This window comes from Symsagittifera roscoffensis, chromosome 6, assembly GCF_963678635.1.
Source record: "Symsagittifera roscoffensis chromosome 6, txSymRosc1.1, whole genome shotgun sequence".
Classification (NCBI taxonomy): Eukaryota; Metazoa; Xenacoelomorpha; order Acoela; family Convolutidae; genus Symsagittifera; species Symsagittifera roscoffensis.
This window is the reverse complement of record NC_087067.1, coordinates 10,525,228-10,537,522: the sequence shown is the minus strand read 5'-3', so window position 1 is coordinate 10,537,522 and position 12,295 is coordinate 10,525,228. Positions and strand designations below refer to the sequence as shown.

Genomic DNA, 12,295 nt, shown 5'->3' with positions numbered 1-12,295 from the left:
AATAGTAAAGCAAAACCAAAATTGTAAAGACGCGCCTCGTAGAAGCATTTGGCATGTCAGATTTATAAATAATGTGCTAGTCGTAATTGTTCGAATATCATTTTTTTAATCAAATGCCAACCATATTCAAAACCGGCAGATTTCAGATAGATCTGCAAGATGTCGTTTGCTTACGATGACGATGAAAGCAATCCATTCGCAGACCCCTCTATTAGACAACACACACAATTCACCCCCAACAACCAGCCCTACGGGGGAACTGCCAGACAGGTGCCGAACCCAGTGGTCACTACTACATCAGTGCCCGGAGCACAGCAGCCCCCTCCCGGCTACCAGGAGACGACCCCTAGAATCAACAATGAGGACCTACTTAGACGCCAAGAGGAGTTAGACAGGAAAGCGGCTGAGCTGCAGAGGAAAGAACAGGTAGAATGAATGAATAATCGTGATATAGTTATCTTCTTGACAAAGATATTTTTATCATAATTTATACTAGGCCGAACAATGAATTATTATAAACACTCGGATTAGAAATTAACTTCTAAATCTTTCTTCTTTGAGTTTTGCAATAGCTTTAATTTCTCGTGTTCCTTTTTACACTACATTTTTACACTTCAGGTATTTTTAGATAATCATTCGAATGTGAAAATACATCTTAATGACAAAATTATTGTTGAGATGTGCAATAAATGAGGTAGCATGATATGCATGGGTGGATTTAGGTGGGACTTCCTCCCCTCAGCGGTTCGAAGCCCTCACCAACCAAAGAGTCCCCCTTGGTATTATTTTATGATATTCATTTTCGGCCGACCAACCCTTAAGTTTTTCAAAAGGCGCCTTCGATATCAAGGTGTACTAATTTGAAGGAAAGTGCGCGCCAAAAAACGCAATTTTTCGGCCAGCATTTTTCAAAAAGTGCCCAAAAGCTTCATTTTTTTTCGAAAATCTGCCTGCGGCGCAGAATATTTTATAAAAATAGGGTCTTTATATTGTTCTGAGAGTGCTCATAATAATTTTGTCGCCCTAAATCATTTGGGCGTCAAAATTTTCGCAGATCCACCCCTGATGGTATGCACGTTTTTGATTTTTTCCGAGTTCAGTCTCGACTGTGGTAAAAGTTAACAGATTTATTAAACCTTTAAATTAGGAGTTGCGGAACCAAGCAGCGGCGAACGGAGGGCCAAGGGAGAACAACTTCCCGCCCCTGCCCGGATTCCTGCACATTCGTCCCTGTTTCTACCAGGACTTCGATGCCGACATCCCTGCCCAGTTCCGCAAGACAGTGCAACTGGTTTACTACTGCTGGATCATATACATAGCCACTCTGCTGTACAACTGGTTCGCAGGTGTAGTTTTCTATGTCTGTGATCCGGACGGAGCTGGAACCTTCAAGTCAGTCAGTAAGTGCTGAAGTTTTTCCGGACCTTTTCGGTTAAACCCCCCTAATTGATAAAAAAATAAAAATGAAAGTTCTTCTTACAAAGTTTGACTAATTTACCTTAAAAATGCAGGGCTGATATCCCGAGCGTTAAATCAAGCTAAAAACTGGCAAAAAATGCGAACTTAACGACCATTATAAACGCATTTAGCATCCTTTTAATAAAATTTATGCTCAGAAAATTGGAGAAAAAAGTCAGTTTGAGGCTCAATTAAGTAAAAATGGTTCATTTTTACCAGTCCTATAATAATATAGTGCATTTCCTACTAATAGTGTCCCATTTATATAATAAAAATTTTCACTTCATTTTTTCATAATTTAGGGGGGGGGTATTAATCGAAAAGACCCTTACACTTTTCTTTAAACATCAGTTGATCTCAAGTTTGCTCGCAAGAACTGCAATAGCACGGTTGTCTTGGCCTTAACGTTAATTTTTCAATACAAACTGATAACAAAAACTAAACAAGGATAGCCGGTTACTGTGCAAGAAAACTACGCATTAGAAAACTACGGTTTAAAAAGTTTTTTTTTCCAGATAAAAGGATCTGACGTAGAAATATAATGTAGGCGTATTAGACAGTCAAAGTAATATAGGCAAGTTGGACAAAAATTTTTGTAGAAAGCTGACTTGAAAAACTAAAAATATTAAAAATAATTTTTTTTTTTCAAAAATTTTGCAGCAAATTTTTGCTGTTTTTGGTCCCCAAAATGAAGTAAAAAAACTCGAAAAAAAACTTATACTTGCTTAAAATTAAGTTTATTTGTAAGCCTTCTCGCTTGCTTTGTTCGCTCGAATTAAGACAAAAAATCAAAAATTTCAAACCAGCTTCGAATCACGACTGACAAGGCTTTATTATGATATATCACTCAGCCCATTCCGATGATTGTTTGTGGTACCTGATTTTGCGTGGAAAACAAAAAAACTAAAACACACCCGAATAACAGTTCTTCCCCAGTTTCAATGGTCGTAACAAAAACAAAATGGATTACAAATAATCGTTTGCCTGTGACCAGGGTTATTTACTGAACGTGAAATTGTTTTTACTGGGGATTATTATTACCGCCATCCGGAATCTTCGTTCGTTGAAAAAAAAGGCCCGGATTGGTTGAAAAATTCAAGCATCAATATGTTGAGTTATTAAATAAACTTCAGTATATAGAGATTAGAGTAAAAGAACAGTTGCAGAGTACAGAACGTTTTAAACGAACAGAAAAAAACACGCGGACATTTTTTCCAATAACAAGTTAAGCAGTAAATAGCCAGCTGCTATGTAAATTACACAGATTTTTCCGAAGACAGTTATCATTGCAAAAAAAATCTAGATAATAAGTTTTTGTTTTCAATTCAAAAATTTTAGTTGAAAGCTTATCTTGTCAAAAACCCATATGCGTTTTATGCTGAATACTGGTAGCACCGTTTATACTTTCAATTGTATTTTGTACCGAAATAAAATTGTGGTAATGATTCAATCAGTGATTTTATTGAGCGGGAATGTTTAGTTCCTCCATGTTTTCTTTAGTGCTTTTTTTCTAATGGTCTTGAAATATGGGAAGTGCAGTTTCTCCTTGCTTTTAAATTTTTGAAATTTTCCGGTTAATCAAAAAATTTAATGGTTTTTCAAACTCTGTTGTCTTTCTAGAGGTGAGAAAAATGATGAAATGAAGAGTTTGTTTCGTTTCAGTCCTACCTGCGGTGTATTTGGTGTTGTTCGCGCCCTGCTCCTATGGCTGTTGGTTCCGAGCAGCCTACAACGCCTTCAAGAGTGACTCATCCTTCAACTTCTTTCTCTTCTTCTTCATGTTCTTCTTCCAGGTTAGACACATAATAAAGACAAACAATTTATGCGGTATCAATTTTTGACTTTTTTTTCCAATCACCAAACATAAGAATCATTTTTACATTGGTTTTGTTAGTTAGAAGTTTGAAAACATTTTTGGAATGGCCTAATTAGTCAACTTGTCAATTTTATAGCAATCGAACTAGTTTTTTGTTCTAGTTCTTTATTCGCCAAAGAAAGCTCGGAGTGCGGTCTGTATTTAGACAACCGCGTATTCATGCTCGTCAGTATTTAGACAAATACTGTATGAACCAATCAGAATCGAGATAAGACATAAATAATCCAAAAAAAAACAATACTTATTTATTAATTTCTTCCTTGTCTCGATTCTGATTGGTTAAAACAGTATTTGTCTAAATACTGACGTATCTGAATACGCGGTTGTCTAAATACTGCTATGTTACCGAAAGCTCGTACGGCCTCAAGGGAGTACTGTTGTCACTTCTCTCTTTTGCACTATTTTTTCAATCGTCCTTACTGAAAAATGCGCTTTTTCAACAGAAAATTTAAAGCAAAATACTTCGAGCATGTCTGCATTTTAACTACTCGTTCTATTCGGAATTCGCCTTGTGTTGGTTGTAAATTTACAAGCTCCGATTTGGCATAATGGATCAATTGAGCAATCTCTCCCCCTGCATCGGCAAAACATAACAAAGGCGTTATCAAATTAAACGCGAGTAGGGAGTTGATGTATAGTTACCGTGCAAGCAGTCAGTTGATTGACCGAAGTATTTTTTTAAATGAAAAGTCGGGAAGAATTTTGAAAATAATGAAAGTTTTGTTATTTTTGCGATCATTGCTTCGAAGAAAGCAAGTTACCAATGCTTGCGTTTCGCTCACTTTTTATCTAAAAACTAAATTTGTTCCATTCGGGCACTTGAAATAGCTTTTAATTACATATTTTGCTAAGTTTATATCAGAAAAAAAGCTGGCTGAGTGTGCGTCATTTTTTCACACTGAAACTAATTTTTGGGATATGATATTGTAAATTTTGGTGTTTTCAACTCGTTTGAGAATCTGGCGTGTGATTTCATATAATTGAAACTAGTTTTAAGTGGTTTTAAACATGCCTCAAGTATCTATGGAGCTTTATATTATATCGGTTGATATCTTTTCGACTTGATGCACTTATTTTGCGTCGTGTGCGTGTTTTTAGTGGGGAGCTTTAAACAGTATTTTTGACTCTAATGGTGTCTGCTCAAATATTGTCGGCTTTGTTACCGTCCGATAATTTTTCTTCCGATGCTTTATTCATAGTCAGTTTTCTTGGCATGTTTTTTTTCAAAATGAGTCAATAAGAGTCGATGAACGTAGTGAAGACTCTTACTTTTACAGATCGTGGTGTTTTTTTTGTTATTTTTTTTCAGGAAAGCCTCCATTTTTCTAATAACTAGAGATGTGCATTCATACATATTTATGCATTGATGAATGCACTTAGATATATATGCACTTGTTGAGTTCACTTTGAATTCATCTGCTGAAAAATAGGTAAATTGAATTCTCCAAATACGTACGTGGAAATGGCTCAAAAACATGGAAGACTTCGGAAGTGTAATTTCATTTTTAGTTTTTCTAGCGCAATAAAAACTTACGCTATTGATCCAGAATTCTCGTATTCAGTTGATTTTATCAACAAAGAGTCAATCAAAAACTCATCTTGAATTTCAAATAGGGTTAAGGCTGTTTATTTGTTTCTTTGAAATTCGAAAAGTTTTAAAAAATGTTTTTTGTTTCCTTGCATTCATTGACTTTTTTCCAACAGTCTGTTGGCTATGTTATTCTCGATAGATCCAGTCTTTTCGACTTGGTGGTTTTCATTTCATCTTAGTTTCTCTCTCATGCTTTTTGTTGTTGTGTTGCAAAGTGAGCCAAGCTCCGCATTGCTTCTGTGTTGAACTTACTGCTTCAAGGTTTTGGTCGGAACATTCTGTGCTACTTACACAGCAACCGGCTGGCCTCAAGCCTTTGTTTTTAATTTGTTTTTGTTGCTGTTAAAATGGAAATCCTTTTTTCTGACTCTTTAAAATGATTTGAACAATATTATTTAGCTTTGCGAACCCAGTGTTTACCAACTATGTTGTGTTGTGTTTTAATCTGTTTTTCTGTTTCAGTTCTGCACATGTGTGCTGTTCGCAGTGGGGCCTAATAACTCGGACTGGGGCATGATGGGCTGGCTGTGTCTGATAGACGCATTCAGTAACATATTCTGCGGCATCGTAGTCCTAGTCTCGGCTGTCCTTTTCACTCTCCTCGCTGTCGGTAAGCATGCCATACACAGTTATTCAGAGACGTCATTCGACAAGCAGCAGTACCTTTTGATGTTGTTTTTAGCCCCGAGCTAGACAGGCCCGCATCTGATATGGCCTGCCTAGCTCTTTAAGTGTGTATTTGCTTCTGAAGCGATTTAAACTTGTTCAAGATGAAAGAACTTCGTCCACTTAAGTTTTTGAAAGGCGTAAGAGTATTAGTTTTGGATAGGATAGTGTCAAGTCAAACAGCGAAAAGCGGATATCCCGTGGGGGTTTGGTATAATAATGATAAAAAAGTAGCGGATTTTAAGGAACAAAAATTTAAGGGTCGCACTGCGACGACAGTAGATGATGTCGGTGGTGCACATTTAAAAGTTTGCTTTCTGGAGGTAAATGTTTTATTGCGCTCATCCTTGTTCACGATGCTATCACGCGGAGAGCAGCCTTTTGAACTGTTTGCAGTTTGTTTTGCGAAGTTTCAATGGCAGCGTGGGACCAAAGCTTTAAAAGTGACCAGTGAAAAATTTAAGGATGAGTTTTTTGGGATGTTTCTCGAGGTGCAGTATAGCGTTGTTCATTTTCACAAATGGATCGGTGTTCAAATCTTTGTTAAAAGAAAAAGGTCTGATTGAATCTTTAGAAGAAAAAAACAAAGAGACCTAAAGGTTAAAAAATTTTTGTAACTTAGTTCGATATTTGGAAAAGATTAATGAGGCCTTGAAATATTGCTCCACGGGACAAAAGGGTGGAAGTCGTCTGCGTAAGACTGCAGTTTTAGATCTGGAGGCGATAGTGGAGCGTCATGGCAGTAAAAAGTTAAGTGTTGGCGATAAGACTAAGCCTTGAACTACGCCTGCCAAAACAATCCTAGATTTTGACAAGGCTTCCCTGAACATGGTTTTTGATTGACGCCCGCTCAGGTAGTTTAACGACGCTCTTACTAGGCTTTCCGGTAAGCGGGTGCCTGCCATGACGGAGTTATCCAGGAGGATGCAATGGCTGAACATGTCGATAAATGAATTGTGGCCATAACTGTCCTATTTGGATGCTTTTGTTAGTTGAAACTGTCACTGATAAAAATTCAAGAGCGGGAAGTGCTGGGATGGTAGAATGCATCGGCTGAAAGCCCTGTAGATTATCGGCTGGATGGATCAAAGATTCTAAAATTTTGACAGCTGGGCTTAAAACCGACACTGGGTCGTACGAGTCTGACGATGTCAGATCTTTGTTTGGGTTCGGGACGGGTATCGCTTTAGAATTTTTCCAACTTTGGGGATTTTTTTTTAAAGAAAGAGAAAGATTTAAAATGTTTGTTCAAAATGCTGTTGCTATTGGTCCGATATGTTTAAGGAGGACTAATCATAAACCATCCGGCCCCAATGTTTTTGAGGGCTTTGCCGCTTTTTTTGAATTTTAGATTCTAGATGGGTAAAACTTAGTGAGCCTTCGAGGTTAAGTTTAAGGATTGTTCTTTTTTTTGCTGTTTGAGCTTTATCACTTTTGGATAGTGATTAAGAAACTGGATTTCCTTTTGTACTTAAAAATTTTGGCCATGATCTTTTTGTTTAAAACCTTTAAGACTGGGATAGGTTAAAAAATATAATTTGATCTTTTTGTTGAGAATGTTTCTTTGTTTTCTAATTGAGCGTTGGAATAAAGAAACGATGCCTTCCAGTGGGATTATAGTGGCGTGTCTTCGGTGAAAACTTCCAGTCTGCGTTCTTAAGTTTAATCAAAATTTTGCGGAGTGTGAACGGTATATCTTCGGCAATAGGAAGAGTTTTTTTATTGGGAAATGTTCTGAGTCTAGCTTTAAAAGTGTTTGCCATGAAAGATTTAGTTAAACAAATGGCGAGCCCAGAGAAAGATCTGGGGATGATGCTGACATGTTACAATCGTTTGGTAGCCTAGTGTGATGATAGTCGTTTAGTGGAGTAAAGGTTGGTCTTCGGGGATGTTGGAGTACCAGAGAGGGGAGTGGGCCGTAGCGTCACAGACTACGTTACTGTGTTCATCAGATATGAGAGTTGTTTTGGTGGATTTAAAGTCTTTGGGGCAGCTAGATCGGGGAGTGAAATAGAAAAATGTGATAGGAAGATAGTGGTTACTGTCCTTTTTTGTATGCATTGCGCCTTCAAAATTGCGGCTTCCACTTTCTAGTTCCTAGTATAGAAGGGAAATATGAATAGCGGTAAGGAGTCCATTTCTCTCGAGTACGGTCCTTTCTAACAATTATATAATTTGGTCCCTTCGAGGGAGTGCAATTTTTCAAGTTTAATTTTGCTTCTTGAGGAACCGCGATATAGATATGGTACTCGCATATTAAGTCTGCAATTTCTTGGGCTTTCACAAAGATGCCATTACAGTTTAATTTGCAGAACGTTCAGCGACTTGGTAGAGAGGTTGTTTGCTTGGTTAATTAGAGAGTGGGTTTCGTTACAGTGGGAGGGGGTGTGAGTCATGGCGTGAATTCGGAGTTTCATTGGTTACAAGGGTAGGTGCGATCATTGGGTGGGATTTGGTTGTTGGAAGGAGATTTCTAACGGGCGGGCTAGTATTATAAGCCAAAGGAGAGGCCAGTATGGAGGATTCAGTATAAGATATTTTGTACTTACAAGAAGGTCATCTCTATTGTGCACTTTCAACTTTTTAAGACCGATTTAAAGTAACTTGAACCACATACGTGGCACCAGACGCTGGTTTGGGTCCTTAAAAATCTTATTGCAAGAAGAGCAGGTATGGGAACTAGGGTTTAGGGTTAATGTCGGCATGAAGTAGTAGGATTAAAATTAATGGAAGAAGCGACCCGACCGACTTAGGAAGCTCCAAAACCAAAAATCCGGAAACAGCATGCTTTACGCGCACCTATGTATGGGGAGGGCAGGGTAGTGACATTTGCGGCTGAATAAACAGCTTGTCGGGTCCTCCACTTGAAGGCGGCACTTCTGGACTCTCTTTGGATGTTTTTTGTGTTCTCTTATGTGATGTCTTGGGTGATTCATGTTTGTGGGTGTGTTTCAGCAATGGCACTTCTGCTGCAGAGAGTTCACGCATTGTATAGGACAACGGACGCCAGTTTCTCAAAAGCTCAGGCCGAGTTCAACACTGGATTCATGACCAACCAACACGTACAGAAAGCGGCTACAAGTGCGGCTACTGCCACTGCTAGAAACGCCTTCAGCAGTAACAATCCATAAACAAAGAACAGTGCGTGAAACGAACCCATAGACCCTAGATCATTGATTTGGCGCACAAAAACGAGAACCGTTGAAGACAGTATTTTATGCTTGGTAAATTGAAATTGGTCAACGGAAACTGAAACACTGCTTTTTTGTAGAATACTAGCTGACATCGGAAATATACTTCAAGGCAGAAACGGTGCAAAAAACGACGTTTAACCCGACCTAGCTGTAAAATATGTGTGCCAAGTAGATGTATTGGACCAAGTGAACACTCTCATCCCTTAATAATTTAGGGGGAGATTGTTCACTTGGTTCAAAGTAACATTTTTTAGCCAATCAGACTTGAATATAGTACATGCAGGCCTTGAGATTGTTCACTTTGTAAATTTAGGGGGGAAATTGGCCTGTATTTTTGCGCCTGTATTTATGCTCAAAAACACCGATACTATCTGAGATTTACTGATCGCGAAGGTTAAACCTCGTCAAAAATTTGGCAGTTATTTAAAAGTTAGTTGTTGGTTCTAATGACTCAAGATTGGTAGAAACGTTTTGATGCTATTTACGTGTAAGTTTTGATAATTTGAATGTTGCTCCGAATTTTAATAAAGATATAATAAATAATAGCACAAGCATTGCCTATATATACTGACTCGTGTATACTTACTGAATCAAATCATTTTAGTTTTCTACTGTCCCTAATGCTGAAGCATTCCATAATATCTTGTCCTTTATCTATTTGTGAAGCGGAGCTAATTGAATTGAAATGTTTAATGACCTCTTGGCATAAAAATTAATCTGTATATCATGTATAGTTGAATTTAACCCAATGGAAATTACCTTATAATGTATTAGCATTTGAAATTGTTGAATGACTTGATGGTAGGATAGAAATTTATTATTTGCGTAACATTTTTGAAATCGAATGCATAATTTATAATTTCATTTCATTGGATTTTTAATCATAGAATGAGTTAAAAAGATGAACAAACGATCATGTCGAAGTTGCAATTGGTCAAAATGTAATTTTTGTTTGAAAAAAATCAATTGAAAAACTAAGAAACAAAGTATGGACTTGTGAATGAACTTTTTTCGAAGCGAGTGTAAGCGTACCTTGTATTGTCCTGCGAGCCATTTTTTGTGTCCAGTAACAGCACAGAGTGATGCAGCGTTTTCTTTCGAACGATGGAAAACTTGCGTGTTGGTTTCAGCATTTGATTGTTTGAAGCCAATTATGCAGTTACTAATATGCTGTGGCGTAGTCTTAATTTGTACTTCTTGATCTAACATTCTGAAACAACTATGTACCGAGCTCTGCTTGCGGTGCAATACGAGTCCATTCTTTCCACAGCAAACCCCTTATTTAATTGTAACAGAACGAAGTGATTTTAATTTTTGAGCATGTCTGCATTTTCAATGCCCGTTCTATTCAAAATGAGTTTTTACACGAGCAAAGCTTGTGCTATAGTATGAACCATCTTTTTTTCCAACCTAAGTCGCAAATATTGTTGCGGCGCAAATATTGTTGCGACAAAATGTGTTCATTTTAAAAGTGTTCATTTTGATCCAGCTATTAAGTTCAGCCAATGCTAAGGTTATTAACGCAAGCTATTATATTACAAATAGCACTTTAGCTTCAAGGTATCATGGATCTGTAGCGTAGAAGTAGGGAAGGAGACCCGCAACAAAATAAGAGGGTTCGAACCTTGGCAGGGTCGGATGTTTTTAATGAACTTTTTCGTATACTAGTTAAATTGCGTCCGCTCTTTAAATTGAGGCATGTTAATTGGTAAATTTCATTTTTTCCCCTTCAAATTGACTGGTAGTGCTAATGCGTCATAATTGGCTTGCGTCACGTAGCAATTATGTACACTCATAATTGGCGTGCGTCGTTTAAGAAATTTTGTAGACTCAAAGTTTTACTCATTCAGTTTTTCCCAGTACTGTTTTCGGTCAAATTTTTGATTGTGTATGCGAAGTGCAACTTCGCCTCTGTGTTGTGGTTATATTGGTGATAATTTTACCAACTCAGATTTTAGTATGTCACTTTTTCAAGATACAAAAACGTACTGAACACCTTGGTGATTTTTTTCAGGAGTCTTGAAATTTGATCACGCTCGATAAACAAAACTCCTTTATCGAACAGCGGAGTTTGGATTCACTGTTTCGATGCTTATTTATCAATGCGAATTCAATTGTTTTACTTCTTGGCAAATTTTATTGAAAAAATTCAAGACGAAATCAAAAAAATGTAGGAAAAATTAGGTAGATCAATTTTCTGACCTTTTCGAAACAAAATTTTTGAATTTTTTGTGCAACTTTCATTTTATTTCCCTCGAGTTGTTTATTATGATATATGTCCTATATCTCATGTAGTTCGAAGCTTCGCGTCGCCTCTGTTTATTTCTACAATGGTATTTCAGTTGTATGTTTTTGAGTATAATTTTTGGAGTAGATTTTATTGTCAGATTACCTGCAAGTAGTGATAGCCATTCGGTTTGCATCGCAAGTGGTGCGTAGCTCTGCTTCGCTTCTGTGTAAAAAGTTAATTAAGCTATTGCTATCTTACATGAGCTCGCCATATAAATTGCAGCGCACGTGTGATTTCAACTCGCAATCATATGATTGCCAGGCACCATCTCTACCTATGCGACACTCACAATTTTTCTGCCGAATAATATCTCAGCCGTTATCTAAGCAGCATGAGCTACATCCGCTCAATGAAACCGCATTCAGTAGTGCCTGGTATTTACCTTTATAACATGCGTGAAAGACAGCTGATTTGAGTAAGCTATTTTTTTTTACTTCGTCGCAGTTGAGTTAGGGTTCGAAGCCCCGCTCATGATGTGTTATTTGTCTAGGTGTGACTGCATACTGTGTGGTTTGATAGAGAAAAAAGAGTTTTATTCAAATTGTTGTTTCTCAAGTCTTGCAGTTCCCGTAAACGGACATTCATTTTTGTAGATTGTCAATCACGAAGCCAGCAAGTGCTCCATTTTTGCTCCGGCGGGGTGAGAACGAACTATATCTATGGGTGTGTAGGAAGGAAGAATAGCGCCGGGTTAAAGTCGGGTTCTTGTTCATCCTTTAGCTAAGATTTGATGGATTCACACAAAGTGAATTTTAAATTAAGCTCATTTGCTTCAGTATATATAAAAGTTGAATGTAAGTGCTCAGGGTCGAATTAAATGAAAATTCAAGCAAAGAATGGACCATTTGAACAATTTACCTCCCCAAAATGCTTCAGGGTGAGATTGCTCACTTGTTTTTTCAGTATTTAGATCTTGTTTGTTGGAGTGAGGGGTGGTCAATGGGGTCGGTGGAGAGATAGTTCTTATATGCCCAAAGATATAGCCGCAGATTGCATACGGAAACATGACCAGAGCTTATGAGCGTTAGTATGACTATACTTGTTTTTCCAATCTAACTCTCGTGAGATCTAAGACGTGAGATCCCAACGCTCGAGGTTGTTGGTTCGAATCCGGTTGAAAACAAAAGTTTAACTAATTCGAGGCTTTCCTATTTGACTTTATAGATATTTTTCGTCCTTTGTGTTTGCCCAGCGCAGCTTTGCCTCTGGGTTTATAACTA

General features: G+C 37.6%; 1 protein-coding gene across 1 annotated transcript; it reads left to right on the top strand.

The window, feature by feature from the left end:
* Positions 1-143: 143 nt before the first annotated feature.
* On the top strand, positions 144-9,628 carry LOC134847850 (secretory carrier-associated membrane protein 5-like). The gene is made up of 5 exons (XM_063865084.1): positions 144-426; positions 1,148-1,400; positions 3,121-3,251; positions 5,388-5,535; positions 8,547-9,628. Exons 1-5 carry the CDS (start codon positions 160-162, stop codon positions 8,720-8,722), a joined length of 975 nt encoding a protein of 324 aa, XP_063721154.1. The 5' UTR covers positions 144-159; the 3' UTR covers positions 8,723-9,628.
* Positions 9,629-12,295: the final 2,667 nt, after the last annotated feature.

Bases quoted from the DNA above. Each gene is read 5' to 3' on its own strand.
- LOC134847850 (XM_063865084.1), top strand. From the start codon at position 160: ATGTCGTTTGCTTACGATGACGATGAAAGCAATCCATTCGCAGACCCC. The intron at 1,401-3,120 runs GTAAGTGCTGAA...GTTTCGTTTCAG, and splicing joins TGGAACCTTCAAGTCAGTCA to TCCTACCTGCGGTGTATTTG. The intron at 5,536-8,546 runs GTAAGCATGCCA...GGTGTGTTTCAG, and splicing joins TTTCACTCTCCTCGCTGTCG to CAATGGCACTTCTGCTGCAG.